Here is a 16151-nt window from a genome sequence, read left to right as displayed (position 1 = left end):
CCTGTGTGGGCCCCCCCTCTTGATGCCACTGGTCGAGGCCAGAGAGGTCCGGAGGTTGAGCTGGTTCTGGGGGGATGGCACGGTTGGCGTCTTCGACTGGAGCGACCGGGGGAGGAGGCGCCGGCCATTCAGGTTCCTCGGGTCGGGGATTGGCACGGGCGGCCATGGACCGGGTGGTGACGCACGCCCAGTCCGGGATGCCTAACATCCCCAGGTGTTCTCTTCGTTCTACGGCTGCCCACGGAGAGCTTTCAAGGTCATTCCCCAGGAGGCAGTCTACGGGGGCATCGTCTCGGACCGTCACCTTCAACATGCCGGAGACCCCTCCCCATTCGAAAGGGACGCAGGCCATCCGACACAGACTCTCCGAGTTATCGGCTGAACGGACAGGGCAGAGAATATTTGGTAGGAACTGTTCTGGGGTCACCAGGTGACAGCGGACGGCTGTTACACTGGCCCCGGTGTCACGGAGGGCTTCGGCCCGGCGTCCATTGATGCTCACCCATTGGCTGTACTTCCGGGTGTTAGCGGGTAGGGGGACCCGCGGGACCATGTCTTTCCCCCCTAAGCATGCTAGAGCCATGGCGGCTGGCTCCCATTCTTGATGCTCTTGCTCATATTCTTCCTGCTCCTCGGAGATCTGTTCTTCCCCCAGGGCAGCAGCAGCCACCTGGCGGGGTCTTGGGCTCTGGTACTGTGGGCAATTTGGGTCGTTTGCATAGTGGCCGACTCGTTGGCATCGGAGACACGTGACATTGGCTCTGTATCCCGGTCGTGCCGGGGTGCTGCCCCGGTTGGCCGGGGGGGTGGTGCTGGTAGCGGGGGCGGCCGGAGCGTTGTCTCTTCCTCGTCCTTGGCCCCCTCCTCCTCCTCGGGGACGGTGCTGACCGTGGTTGTTCCGGTTCTGTTCATAGGATCCATTTCGGCCCACTCTGGTGATTTCCCACCGGTCAGCCTCGGCGGCGAGCTGCCGTGGATCAGTCAATTTGCTGTCGAGGAGGTGCTGCCGGAGCTCAATGAAGCAATTGTTTGATAGATGCTCCCATACCATGAGATTGAAGAGTTGTTCGTAAGTTGTGACATTGCTTCCTTTGATCCAGCCCTCGAAGGCTCGGCTGAAATAGTTCACGTAGTCCACCCAAGTTGTACCCGGGATGCGGGTGCAGTCTCGGAACCTCTGACGGTACATCTCGGGTGTGAGCCCATAGCGGGTGAGGAGGGCAGCTTTCATGTGGTCATAGGAGGTCATCAGATGGTCCGGGAGTTGTAGCAGGGCATCGCGGCCCTCATTGAGGAATCTCCCCCATAGACCGGCTCCCCAGTCGCTTCGATCGATCCGGTGGGCGGTCATAGCGATTTCGTAGGCCTTGAACCATTGCTGGATGTCGTCCTCTCGGAAGTATTCTCGAACGACATCCTTGGGGATGTGTACCTTCTTATCTGTTGTCCCTGGGGTGCGGGGTTGCTCGGGCACCCCTAATTCTTTGTTCTGCTTGCGTAAATCTATCTCAGCTAATTTGCGCTCGTGTTCATATGCCAGTCTTTTTTCCTCAAGCTCCCTTTGTCTCTGTTTTTCCTCTCTTTCTTCTCGGAGACGCAGGTGCTCTAAGCTTAGTTTTTGTTCGGCCAACTTAAGTTCACCATCCATTTTGAGCCGGGCCATCTCTAGTTCATGTAGTCGTGTTCTTTCTCGTTCCTGGATCTCGTCTTGCGAGAGACCCGTTCTTCGCTCCTCGGGGGCCGTGGTGTCTTTTTCTACTGCTGCGATATTTTGGTCGGGGGGTCTGACGGCCCCGGTTTCTGCCCAGGACTCTAGGGCATGCTTGAAATCGTCTTTGGTACTTAGACCGGTGGTAGCGATACCTAGTTCGATGCAGAATTGTTTTAATTCGCGATGGCTGTATTCTTCCAATTTCTCCATCTGAAATTTCTCGGTGGATCCGCTTTCTTTGGTTGACATCGTGATTTCGTCGTGGGGTGAGCTACTCTCTGTACGATTATGCGGTGATTCGGATCGCGCCGCTGGCCACCAATGTTAGACGGACCGGGAGGGTCGGCCGAGTATAAGGGGAGAGGTCTCCAGGGAGAGCCGTCTCCAGCGATCGTACAGACAAGTAACTTCCCCCCCACAGACGGACACCACACAAGGATAAGGTTAAACAATACTTTATCAGCAATTCTTCGAGTACGGTTAAATGGTACAAGGAGGTCTGGACTCAGGGGTCCCCTCGGTTCGAGTCTCTGGTGGGGAAAAGGGGTAGCGGGACAGTCTTGTTACCAAATGGGTGGATGGATAGCTCTCAATCCTCGAGCTCGGCGTTCTAGATGATCGGGCCGCGGCGGAGCCAGCAGGTCCCGAGATGGTTGACGGTGGCGACGGTCCGCGGCGGAGCCAGCAGGTCCCGATGAAGATGGAGGTACAAACGGTCCGCGGCCACGCCAGCAGGTCCCGACGACGATGAAGGTTTACGGAGGTTGCGGCAGCGCCAGCAGGCAGGACGATAGTTCACAAGGTAGGGCTACGGCAGCGCCAGTAGTCCGTCAAGGATGAGTTCTTCTCTGCGTCTTTCGACTCCAGGATACAACTGCCTTCCTGCTCTGGAGCTGCCCCAGTTATAGGGCTGTTGCCCTTTGATGTCCGGACCCTCGCACTTGGAGGTCGGGAGGTCCGGGATGAGGGAGTCCAGACACCCAGCAGGGGGGTGGAGCCAGCGCCCGGGGGAGCTGGGGGCGAGCGGTACCTGGCGGGGGAGAGCCATCGACACCTCTTTCTCCCATTGACCTGCCAAGTAGTCCGCTCACCTCCTGGGTGGATGGTGGTGCCGGGATGTCTGAGACCTGGCCAGGCCCAGGGTTAGGGTCGATCGGAGGCCACGCGGCCTCGTGGTGCAGTATCCAAGATGGCGCCCAGGTCGGGCGCGCGGCCCAGTAGTGGATCGGGCCCAAGAGGTCGAGATGTTCAGAGGCAGGGGTCCCGGAGGGGACGGAAAACGTGAAGGGGTGGTGTGTAACACTTGAGGGACCGGGCTCGGGCCTGGTCGGGCAAAGGGGGAGCGGGCCCTTCATGTGGCCTGTCCAACACTCTTCTTGATCCGATTCTTCGACATCTACTAGTTCTTCCTCGTCATCGAAGATATTCTCGGGCTCCGGTGCCTACCTCTGCATCTCTTGCCTTGCCGCCCGCCGATTCCGGATCGTCTTTTTGGACCGGAACTGGGCACAAGCTAGGCAATCGTCTTCATTATGATCTGGTGATAAGCATTTGTTGCATACAGGATGCTTATCTGTATGCGGGAACTTTGAGTTGCACTGCAGGCAATATTTGAATGGACTTCGTTCCGTCGACCGTCGGTCCACGTGGGATCTAGAAGGCCCAAGGGCCCGATTCAACGACCGGAGTGCACATAAATTGTTCAGAACGCTTTTCGGTACCGATCGAAAACAATACTGACGAATCCGAAGGCCTTTTGGCCTATTAGAGAAGTTTATTTCGATTCCGAACTTGGAGTACAGGAAAATGCATCCGAACCCAATGGCAGAAAAAAACAATCTGGGGATGGAGAGGATGCCCATGCACACTGTAGTCCGAGGGAGGAGCCACCTATCGCGTGATACTTCGAAGACACTTCCTGGACAACAATGTGCAATCATCCGGACCAAACACTAGTCGGCGATCTATGCACAGATATGAATTCAGCAGCCCACATGCCTCGAACATTTAGAGTTTCATCTCACACTCCGTAATCACTTTCGGGTGCACGAGGGCACACTTATGTCATGACTTTGAAAACTGATTAGAGACGACCAGGATGTCATTGAACAGATTTGCTTTTTCATGTGGTGTGGCAAGCTGATCCCAGCAAGCTTTGCCAATTCCCCCAAAACGTGAACATATCCACCAAGGAAGCAGGCGGCAGCAGCGGTGTGGAGGGTCAGGCTGTAGAACAAAAAAGACATTTCTGGGCATAGTCAAATTTCTTGAGGAGCCCTCGTAGGGAAGGCATTTAGTTCCTACTTCAAGGAGGATCTTTGAACATGCAAATGCTACTTACCAGTATGCATCTGTTCTTGGCATGTAGGGCTGCTGACATTCATATCTGTGCATAGATCGCCGCCTAGTGTTGGGTCCGGATGATTGCACATTGTTGTCGTGGAAGAGTCTTCGAAGTATCACGAGATAGGTGGCTCCTCCCCTGGACTACAGTGCGCATGGGCATCGCCTCCATCCCCAGATTGTTTTTAGCCATTGGCAGAGATGGAGTGAAGTATGTGAGTGATGACCATGCTATGAGCATATAAATATATGAATACTGCAGCTGCTACAGGCGCCGGGGAGGAGGGTGGGCGATATGAATGTCAGCAGCCCTACATGCCAAGAACAGATGCATACTGGTAAGTAGCATTTGCAGTTCGAGGCATGTGGGCTGCTGAATTCATATCTGTGCATAGAATACATAGCAGTCCCTCCATTAGCGGCGGCCGCCCGTGCCAGCTGCAGCAGTCTGAAAAAGTGTTTTGAGAACAGCCTGACCAACAGCTGCCTGCTGTTTGGAATGCACGTCTACACAGTAGTGTTTAGTGAAAGTATGTGTGGTAGACCATGTGGCTGCTCTACAGATATCTTCTAAGGGAATATTACCTAGGAAAGCCATAGAGGCCCCCAACTTCCTGGTGGAGTGGGCCCTTGGTGGGATAGTGAGAGTGCGCTTAGCTTTAGCGTAACAGATCTGAATGCATTTCACTATCCACCTAGCGATCCCAGCTTTGGAGATAGCGTTTCCCTTGTGGTGTGTGGCAAAAGCAACAAAAAGCTGCTTGGTTTTGCGAAAATCTTTCGTCCTGTCTACATAGTACATCAAGGCTCTCTTAACATCAAGGGTGTGGAGCATCCGCTCCGCCAGCGTCTCTGGGTTTTGGAAAAACACCGGCAACTCAATTGTCTGGTTTATATGGAATTGAGATACAACCTTGGGTAAGAACTTAGGGTTCGTACGGAGCACAACCCTGTTAGCATGTACCTGGAAGAAAGGTTCTTGGATGGTGAGCGCCTGCAGCTCGCTAACCCTCCGTAGCGATGTAATTGCTACTAAGAACGCAACCTTCCAAGTCAAAAACTGAAGCTCACAAGAGTGCAGTGGCTCGAAGGGAGGACCCATCAGCCTTGTAAGAACCACATTGAGGTTCCATTCTGGAGCTGGTGGGGTCCTTGGTGGAATGACTCTTTTGAGTCCTTCCAGAAAGGCCTTGATAGCAGGGACCTTGAAGAGTGACAGGTGTTGCCTATTCTGGAGGTATGCTGCCATAGCAGACAGGTGAATGCGGATGGAAGAGTACGCCAGATTGCATTGATACAGGTGGAACAGGTAACAAATGATGTTTTGAATGGAAGCATCTAGCGGGTCAATATCGTGGTTAACACAGTAGATGACAAACCTCTTCCATTTAGCCGCATAACAAGCTCTAGTAGTGGGCTTCCTTGCCTCCCGAATGATGTCCATGCAATCGGGGGGAAGATTGAGGTAGCCAAACTCTAGGACTTCAGGAGCCAGATCGCTAGGTTGAGCTGTTGTGGATCTGGGTGCTGAATGTCGCCATGGCTCTGCGTCAGAAGGCTGGGAGTGAGATGAAGCCTTTGATGCGGTACCACGGAGAGTTCCAGAAACGTGGTGTACCATGGTTGGCGAGCCCACGTTGGAGCAACCAGGATGAGCGTCATCGAGTGCTGCCTGAGCTTGCGTGCCACCAGCGGTATCAGAGGTGCTGGGGGAAAAGCGTACGCAAATCTGCCTGACCAGTTCATCCACATCGCATTGCCCTGTGATTGCGGGTGTGGGAACCTGGCGGCGAAGCTTTGGCATTTTGCGTTCTCCTTTATGGCGAACAGGTCTATCTCTGGATGACCCCACTTTTGGAAGTACGGTTGGAGTACCGATGGATGGATCTCCCACTCGTGCATCTGGTGGCTGTGCCTGCTGAGCAGATCCGCCATCTGATTGTCCTTGCCCGGGAGATGCTCTGCCATGAGGAAGATGTTCCTCTGAATGGCCCACTTCCACATGCTCTGAGCCAGATGAGACAGCTGCGGAGAGTGAGTGCCCCCCTGTTTTTGAATGTAGTACATCGCCGTCATGTTGTCCGTCCGGATCAACACGACTTTGTTGCACAGATGTACTTTGAACGCCTTTAAGGCCATGAAGATTGCCATCAGTTCCAACACGTTGATGTGCATCTTCCTTTGCTGTAGTGTCCAGAGTCCCTGCACTGTGTACTGGAGTACATGCGCTCCCCATCCCTGGAGAGAGGCGTCCGTTGTCAGGATAATCTGTGGCACAGGCTCTTGGAATGGTCGGCCCTTGCAAAGGTTTTGTGGATTCCACCAATGCAGAGAGTTGTATGCCCGACCGCTCACCAACACTAGGTCTGTCAGTCGCCCATGAGCCTGAGTCCACTGACGTGCAAGGCACTCCTGAAGCGGACGCATATGTAGTCTCGCGTGCGGGACAATGGAGATGCAGAAGGCCATCATGCCCATCAACTGCATGAACACCTTCGCCGGAAGCGAGTGCTGAGGTCTGAACCGCTGGATCAGCGCCTGGATACTGGCGATTCTCACTGAATTTGGCTGCGCAGTGGCTGCCAGAGTGTTGATTGTCGCGCCCAGATACTGTCGCACGTGGGCGGGCTGGAGATGGGACTTTGGGTAGTTCAGAGAGAATCCCAGATCGTGCAGGAGATGAATGGTGCGTGACACATGGTCGACGCACTGTCGTTCTGTTTTTGCTTGAATGAGCCAGTCGTCCAGGTAGGGGTAGACGTGGACGTTCTGGCGACGGAGATGCGCCGCCACAGTCGCTAGGCACTTTGTAAATACCCTTGGCGCCGTGGTGACCCCGAACGGCAGAACCCTGAACTGGTAATGCTGGTCCTGAATTGTGAATCTGAGATACTTCCTGTGGGAAGGATGCAGGGGGATATGAAAATATGCATCTTTCAGATCCAGCGTAGCCAGGAAGTCCCCCTGCTGAAGTAGGGGGAGCACTTGTTGTAACGTGAGCATATGGAAGTGCTCCGAGAGAATGCACCTGTTTAGGGGCCTGAGGTCCAGGATGGGCCTGAGGGATCCGTCCTTTTTGGGGATCAGAAAATACAGGGAGTAAACCCCTGTTCCCCGCTCTTGCAATGGAACGAGCTCTATCGCCCCTTTTTGCAGCATGACTAGAACTTCTTGCTGCAACAAGGTCAAGTGCTCGCCGGACATAGGACGGCTCCTTGGGGGTATGTTTGGTGGAATGGATGTAAGTTCCAGACAGTAACCGTACTGGATAAGAGACTTGACCCACCTGTCCGTGGTGATGGATTTCCACGCTGGCAGGAACTGCTGGAGTCTCCCCCCGACCGGTGTTGTATGGTCGGGGGGCAGTGACAAGACGTCACTGCTTGTTGGCGGTGGTGGACCTGGAGCTGTTATTTCCACGTCCCCTGCCCTTGACGTTATTGCCTCTATAGCCACCTCTACCCTTGTTGTTGTACGAGGTTTGGGTGTTAGTTTTGTAATACTGTGTGGACTGCGATGCCTGACCCCTTGAGGTGCCTCTGGAATTGGAGCGGCGAAAGGAACCACCCCGAAACTGCTGACTTTGGAGGGCCCCCATAGACTTGGCAGTTTCCCTGTCTTTTTTCATCTTCTCCAGTGTCGCATCCACCTCAGGGCCAAACAGGTGGTCAGGATTAACTGTTTGATTCAGTATTGTAGTTTGAATGTCGGGTTTGAACCCTGAAATTCTAAGCCAGGCGTGCCGTCTAAGCAACACACTGGTACTGATCGCCCTGGAGGCTGTATCTGCCACATCCAGTGCACATTTTATGGATGCATTTGTAATGAGCTTTCCTTCCTGAATCAGCATTTCTCCTGCCTCCTTGTACTGGTCAGGCAAGTGTTGCAGTAGCGATTCTAAGGTGTCATAATGAGCCCTATCATAGCGTGCAAGTAGGGCCTGTGTGTTAGATATTCTCCAAATGTTAGCTGCCTGTGCAGCAATTCTTTTGCCTGAGGCCTCAAAGATCTTGGACTCTTTGTCTGGGGGAGGAGCGTCACCAGTGGTCTGCGAGTTCGCCCTCTTCCGAGCGTTGGAAACAACCAACGAGTCCAATGGCAAGTGTCCCTTGATGTATGTTGGATCCGAGGGCGCTGCCTTATATTTCCTGTCAATGCGAGGGTTGACGACACGCGCCCGGGTGGGCTCCTTGAAGACCTCCGTTGCGTGTTTAAGCACACCTTTAAGCATTGGCAGCGTTTTCACCGACTTCTCAGCCACTGAGAAAGTGTCAAATAAGAAGTCCACATCCACGGGGTCCGAGTGTAGCTCGACGTCGTGGTTAGCCGCAGCTCTTTCGATCAGAGCGTTGAAGGCCGCCGAGTCCTCCGTCGGTGACGTTTTGGCCGCAAAAAGTTGCGCGTCCTGGCCCGACTGCGGGTCCTCTGGGTCGCCTCCGGCCGACCAAGGTTCGTGCTCCTCCTCCGGATCCGAGTACGCCGGATAGTTGTACTCGGCGTCTTCCTCGTCCGCATCGCCTGCGGCGGAATGCGTTGGCGAGTGTCCCAGGGCTTGTGGAGACACAGGTTCAACCAGAGCCGGAGATTCCGCAGAGTCCCTCTTATTTTTGAGAGGGATCCGAAAATGTTCCAACACCGGCTCCGTGGTGATTTTCCTCTTGAGGAGAGACAGTTTCCCGGTGTTGGCGTTGATGATTACCTCACGACGTTCCTCTTCAGCAAGCGGCTGGAGCCGAAGCTTCGACACCACCAAGGCAGCTTTTGGCGTCAACACCTCCTTCGAGGGCCCGCCCTGTTTCGGCGCGAAGGCCTTCGGCGCCGACTTGGGTGGCAGGGTAAAACGGATAGGCGTCTGCGCCTTCGCAGGCTTCGGCGCGAGCTTAGGCGCCACAGCGTCCTGATCGGGAACCATACTGTCCTTCCGTATCCGCTGCAGGGATTCTGCCACCTTCTTCTTCAAGGCCGGAGAGGGCTTGACCGGCTCGAGCGATCTTCCCGCGTCGAGAGTCGGATCGACGGCAGGCACCTTCTTCGGGGCCGACGCCCCACGCGCCTTGTCCCCAATGGCCTTGTGCGCGTCGTCGCCCTGACGCTTCTTCGGAGCCGTCTTCGGGTCCACGACCCCTTTCGGCGCCGACGCAGCCGCGTCGGTCGACTTCGCCTTTGGCGCCGACCCCGAGGGCCTCGGATCGGCCATCTTGGCGTGGCTCTTTAAGTCGGCCATCTTGAATTTTTTGGAAGTTGACGCCTTCAGAACCTTCTGCCCCAGCGCCACTTTCACTTTCGGTTTCGCATCCGAGGGTGCGTGACCAGACGGCTTCACTTTCGTTTTCTTCAACGGGAGTGGCGTTTCATAAATGTCCGTGACCGGGCCCGGAGGCGGGGACGTAGGACTTATAAGTAGATCTTGGGTAAGGCCCGAAGGCGATCCCTCGACCTGGGCCGTATGAAGGGGATTGACCCCTGAGTCTGGTTGGGGATGCTCCTCCTCCGAGCTATCCCCGACAGTGGCAAAAGCCCGATCGTCGTCCCCTACCTCGTCGGCGACTTCGTCAAAGTCCTCATCACCCGCGTCGTAGGTCTCCCCTTCGGACGCGGGACTAGACTCCGAACCTTGTACGTCGTCTTCGCCTTCAACAGATTCTTGGAATATGTCGTCTGGCGGGGGCGCCGCGGTAGCCTAGAACTTAGCCTGGAGCCTATTGGCCCGACGAATCTTCAGAGTCTTCTTGCACCGGAATTTCGAACACGCCATGCAGCTGTCTTCGTCATGGTCCGGTGACAAGCATGTATTGCACACGGGGTGCACGTCGAGGTGTGAATATTTGGAGTTACACACCGGGCATTTCTTAAACGGTGTCCGCTCCATAGCAGAAGTGTAGTGTAGGCCCGTCCGCGCCGAGAGCACGCGGAAGGGTAGCAAGAGTTCGGAGCTGAGAGTCAGATAAGAAACCCGAACGCAACTATACCGACGCTCAGCCTAAAGACCTTTTGGTCTCGAGTAGAAAGTCGAACAACTATCGGTTCCGACAGAGGGAACCGAAACACATCCGAACCCAATGGCGGAAAAAAACAATCTGGGGATGGAGGCGATGCCCATGCGCACTGTAGTCCAGGGGAGGAGCCACCTATCTCGTGATACTTCGAAGACTCTTCCAGGACAACAATGTGCAATCATCCGGACCCAACACTAGGCGGCGATCTATGCACAGATATGAATTCAGCAGCCCACATGCCTCGAACACAAGACTTACCACCCAGGAGTAAGAGGACAAAAAGCGTGAGCAGGCATACAATGTTTGGTATGTCTTAGGGGGTAACTGGGAGCAAACAGACACAGGCAACTTTAACAGAGGAAACGTTAGTCAGGTCTTGCCAAAGGGCAGAAGAGTTTTGTGGGTAAAGGCATGAGAGAAACGCATTGTAGAAAAGAGGTGCAAAGTTTAAGACAGAATAAGAGATTTAAAAAAACACTTTAAAAAGTTTATTTAGGTCAGACATACTAAAGAAAAAAAGGAATTAAAGTTTTGAACCAGACTGGATTCTTTCCAGAAGGTTCTACTTTATGACTCCTAACAACATCTAGTTACAATGTTTTATATTTTGATGCACTAAAAATGGACCCAAAGGCTGAGTGCACATGAAGGGCGATGATCTAAATGACAATCCCTTGACCATATGCTACTGGAAGTGGGTCACACTTTGTAATTTCTCAAAGTTAAATTATGTTCCAATCACTTCTATTTTGATTGGAATCCACAGTGACTGAGGTTGGTACATTTCTGACAAAGGGATCGAATGGCCCATAAGTAGCTGGGCATGTCCTGACTTTCTCATCACTCACCTGGACTTAACTTTCTTAAACACTTCAAGCACGTATGCGGATGGCTGAAAAGAAATGAAACAGCATGGTTTGAGATGAATAAAGTATTCATTACCCACAGAACGAACATAGTGTACTGTGACGACATTGGGGCAGTTTAGTTCTATTTACTTGTAGAAAGGCTGCAATTATAAATGTAGGAAGTGAACACAACTCAAATAAGAGTGACCAGCACACAGTGGTGCCCTAAGGGGACACAGTAAATGCACTCAAAAGGATTCTAGCAGGGTTTATTTGAGCTTTTCTTACAACACAGTAACTGCATCTAAACGTGCAACTCAGAGCTAGCATTCACTTTATTAATCAGAACTTGTAATCTGTTCTAAAATAAACAATTAAAAAGCATATTATGTGACAAATGAGGCTGAAATGCAGCAACCATATACAATACACCACTGCAGATCACACAGACCGTAACTCCCACGAGGGAAAAGATTAACACAATATCCCTGAGCCGTCACTCAGACAACGAGAGGTTTGATATCGGTGTCAACTCAAACCAGGTGACTGCGATTACCACAAATGAATGTAGGATAGAAAATGTGAATATAAAAGTGATCAACCATAGGTAAGGGAGGAATCTCGACAGAACAGATTTCTATAGATCATGGTAGAAGGGCACAGAGCTGAACAAGGACTGACGCACACTGATGTACAGGAGTAATCCAAATATTGAGAACTCCATACTACAAGGAAGGTTGTGCGACACGGAGGGTGAAGGTTGAAGAGTACATTTAGAGCACATAGTAGCTCTCCAGGTGGGTGAGCTGTCTGGAGGAAAAGGTCCTGTTTGTCCTCTTGGTGCCTAGGAGAGTTGTGGCAGGTATGGGGGTTATCACTCCTACTCGTGAAGCAGAGAGGCCCATATGGATGGAAGTTGAGATAGTTGGTCTTGTTTCATTCAGCTAAAACTGACAATCCCCAAAGCTAACAGCAGATCACACAGAAGTAGCTGTCAGGGAATGCAGCAGGGTTATGGGTCAGAGGCAAAAACAACACGGCAGCCGTGTAAGGGGGAATGGTTAGCTGGAGAGACATTAAACCCTGCATTAGCGTAACTCACTGACGCCCTCCAGGCAATTCCAGCCCTGGTTTGCATGTGGCATGAACAGGATACCACCTATCTCAGCAGATAACAGCAGCAGCCTGCTGGAAGACCATTCTGTGACAACATCACAGCTCCATAAAAGAACGGACAGACCCTAATCTCTATTGCACAAGAGCCACAGAGTCCGGACAGCTGAACTCACGACACAGAAGGACCCGGAAACAAGACGTCCTTCACGAACAGCTTCAGGATTGAAACCCTTCGAACATAGTTTCGGCTTTATTACCCAGTGCTATATTCAAACCGCCCATAATTGTGCTGCAGCATTCAATATCCTCACAAGAATAAAATGTTTAATGAGACAATATAAGATACTGCCCTTGGTCCAGACCTACGGACCCAGAGGACCTCACTGCAGCCGCTAGAGATGGAATGCCTCCGATGAGGCCTGAACTTCTACTTTCCTGGTCTCGGACACTCATCTTGGGACCCTAAGAGGATCTGCTGACCAGAAGCTAAGTTTATGGAGGAGGTCTCGACTCACACTGGGAAAAGCACGAGTGAAAGGCCATCTGATGGTTTGAAGCCATCGGTCCACACATCAGTGCACGTGTGGGCCGGACCTCCCTTTCGAGGGGAGTATGATCTCACTGGAGGCGGTTATAGGATGGAACTGCACTCGTCTGCAGGGGGATGCCTCGGTGTCCCTGGATTTCTTGTGCTCCTTTCACAATAGTTGTCATCCGTGTGTGAATGGGGGGGTGGGGCGGGGTGCTCAGGAAAGTGTTCCACGCCTTAATAAAATGGGTGAACTCCCCTCTTATAATGCACTGTTGTGATCAATGTTATAGAAAAGGGCTGTGCAAGCAACTGCGACCCCTTCTTCTGTAATACCAAAGTTCCCTGAACGAACACAGACACGGATCAAACAGCAGTGATGGCCCTGGAGCACTCTGCATAATATGGCATTCCCGTGTTTCACCTGCAAGCATTCTCACTGCTTGTCCAGAGAATAATTTCAGCCTCTTGAAGCGTTGCACATACACAGAGACAACACTCTTATCTTGCACACCCTAAATGTTCTTTCTGCACCTGCTCGAAACACACAACATGACAAAATCACCAAAGAAAGACACTCTTCCACACCCATGTACATCATGTATGATGGTGACCACACGGCAACGAGGCAGCTGTTGAGGTTCACTGCTATATGATGATAGAACCAGGAGCAAATGTCCGCAGCAAGTGTCCATCGATCGAGCCAAAGAGACATTTTACAAAGAGGAAGCCGTGCCATCGACCTACCGTGATGTTGCCATAGGCCTGAAGAATGGGGTTGATTGGAAGAGGAACCTGTAAGAAGAAAGGTAATAGTTACACTTCACACACCCAATCTGTGCCCTGCTAAGATCTCAAGGCGCTAAGTCAAGCTACCATCATCTGCATCAACTAAGACATGCCTCGTTCATGATTCCACAAGGGATTTACCGGGAATTACACCAATGGAAGAAAAAGTGGTTCATCTCTTTCCTAGAATGAGACAGCAGGTCCCTTTCCTCAGAAATGTGTTGATACTCCACAGCAGGGATGAAGGATCTTTTAAAGTTCAAACAAGGGGCCTTATTGAGTATATAACCCTGACGCAGTTTCGAAAACAGTGCGACCATTGATCCCAATTAGTATCTCTCACCCTCTAATAATGTTTTTGTGGAAATAAGGGCTCTTCTTAAAGAACAATATGTGTGTCAGTTCTCAGATTATATAAACCTACATGAACGGATGCTAATTTGTAATCATGAATGAACACCATCACTATTAAAGAATAATTTGATTCATACGACTCCGAGCCTCCCACTACCACACTCACTCACTCACGAGGATCTTCTTTGTGTCACAAAAACACTACCACTGATTTGAGACGTAGTTTTGAAATTATTTTGACTTCTGTTTCCTTGACATTTAACGTTCTGATCACTTAGTAAATGTTCTGTGTGAAGCATTTAGAGCCAAAGTTTTGCATGTGTTTACTCTGTAGTTACAACAGATTATTTCACTTGTCATTAAGTGAAGCCTACGGATGTTTATTCTATATTTGTTTTACAAGAATCCAACTACATTGTCACATGAGCCCTTCTAAGCATCTCTTTGATTAGGACCAGAGCCCTGGGGTTACGTGGTGATTCCAAGTCCGACTCAGCAGGTTCTGGACTTGGGGGGCACACAGATGTGTCCTGAGGTTTCCATCTCACCTCTTTCTCGGCCGCCCGGCACATGGCGCGGTGCTCTTCCCTCTTCCTGGACTCCTCCCGGTACAGCTCGATGGCCTCCATGATCCTTTCCGCCTGGTGAGGAGAAAACAGAAAATCAAAGGATTAAAATGCCTCTAGTTCCAGTTCCTTCAGCCTCACCTCACTGCACCCGCTCTCAGCGCACACATAATGCGGTGTAGGCTTGAGGTAGGTTTGCATGCTAGAACTTCTAGGGGCTTTGTGACAGCAAACTGAAGTGGATAAGAAAAGAGAAAAAATATAAAAACTGGCATTGGAGTCGAACGCTAAGCGAATTCCTGCGCAAATGTAAAGTGAGCTCAAGAGAAGCAAAGCAGCGGTTCATAGAGCTTTGGTCTTTGGACCTGGATTACTGGCCCCAAGCTCACAGCATAAAAGTGACAAAGCACAAAAGTAACAAAGTGGCATTTACAGTTCTTTAACTAAACGAACTTAAATTAGTCAACAGTTCATTGCATTCACTGGTTTGTACTTGCGCGGTGCAGAGGCGACTCAACAGAGTTAATTAGACTGAAGAGGAAGGGGCTTTTGATGATGATGAAGCGATGCTGGGTCTCAGGACAAGGATCAACTTGTAAAGGGAAACGGTCCAGTCTTGGACAGACACTGGCAATTACCAACGGATGCAATTGAAAATATGTGCTCGGCCACCACAGCGAGATCAGGCCAACTGCATATCCGGCTACTGGGATGTAGTTCTGGGGGTTTCAACAGGTTGAGACTAACTTGAGGAGTTAGAAAAATGCCAGCTCTCCCGATTTCACGATCCGGGTAAACACAACCCTGCCACTTCTCTGCATTACATCTGATATTTATTTTAAAAAACCTAAGACAAGGTAGGACAGTAGCGCTGCAAGGACCACCCGCTTGTAGACCTTTTCACAGACAGCCAATCAACGGCTCCATTTCAAGTGATTAATATTGGAAGGCAGGGTTTGCAAAGACTGTCAATCACCTGAGGCCATGACATATGGGTAATTAGGGCAAAGTATGAGCAGACTGTCAATCAACTGGGGCCATCACATGTGACTACTACTACTGAAATACAGAAGTTGAAATCAAGCCCAGACGCTGCCCGGTGAATTTGGAAAGCGCTTCCATGGAAAGGAGGTGAACTACAGGGTGCAGCTCAGGTGGAAGCAATGATCGTCTGCAGGGGAAGCAGCGACCAGCAAACAAGCAGCAGATGGACCACACTTTTTAAGGCTGACAGATGTATTCTGCAGCATCTGGGCGTCCAGCTCCTCGCCTAATGGCTGACCTTGCCACATTCTGCGTCCACCTGACAACAATCGACACAGACGATGCCAAAGAAGAATGTCAAATATCATCAACACTGCGTGAACGACCAAGGCACAGGTGTGTTCCTAGCGAAGCCCTACTGGCACTTCAATGACTATCCCCTTGCCACGAGTCGGCCAAACCGGGATTGCAACAGCTTTACAGGGTGATGGACAGCGATGCAGTGTGATTCTCTGTTAAACAACGGTTAAACAAGCATTTACAATGCAACGGTCTCGCCTTTGCAAAAGTTAGAGCTATTGGCATTGTTAATGTCAAAATTTGTATTTATGTGTTGGTTTTGAAAACAGATAAATAAATGGCATTGTAATTTACAATGCCAATAGCTTACTCTCGCAGCCTACACAATGGATACGCTGTACGTACATCCTCCAGATGTGTCTGCAATGCATGCCTTCACACCACCCAGTACCACCTTAACACCCAAATCAAATCAACAGGTGAGCAACACGCCATCCAGAACTTTCTGCAAAGCCTCCTCACACCATCTAAAGCCATGTGCATACCCTCACCATCGCCAGAGGAGGAGTACAGCCCCCCAGAAGCTTGTGTACAGCCCCTCACACCTTCCAGTGC

At 51.4% G+C, this 16151-nt stretch overlaps 1 protein-coding gene across 1 annotated transcript in view; it reads right to left on the bottom strand.

Moving 5' to 3' along the window:
- Positions 1-16151, bottom strand: part of WDR3 (WD repeat domain 3) — a 180737-nt gene that overhangs the window by 33807 nt on the left and 130779 nt on the right. The window contains exons 22-24 of the mRNA XM_086935837.1: positions 14235-14327; positions 13291-13338; positions 10899-10942 (exon numbers count right to left, since the gene is read on the bottom strand). Coding sequence (XP_086791963.1) covers positions 10899-10942; positions 13291-13338; positions 14235-14327 — 185 coding nt within the window. The remainder of the gene's footprint in view (positions 1-10898; positions 10943-13290; positions 13339-14234; positions 14328-16151) is intronic.

Source organism: Lissotriton vulgaris, chromosome 8, assembly GCF_964263255.1.
Source record: "Lissotriton vulgaris chromosome 8, aLisVul1.2, whole genome shotgun sequence".
NCBI lineage: Eukaryota > Metazoa > Chordata > Amphibia > Caudata > Salamandridae > Lissotriton > Lissotriton vulgaris.
The sequence above is the reverse complement of the archived record's forward strand: the minus strand, read 5'-3'. Positions and strand labels throughout refer to the sequence as shown.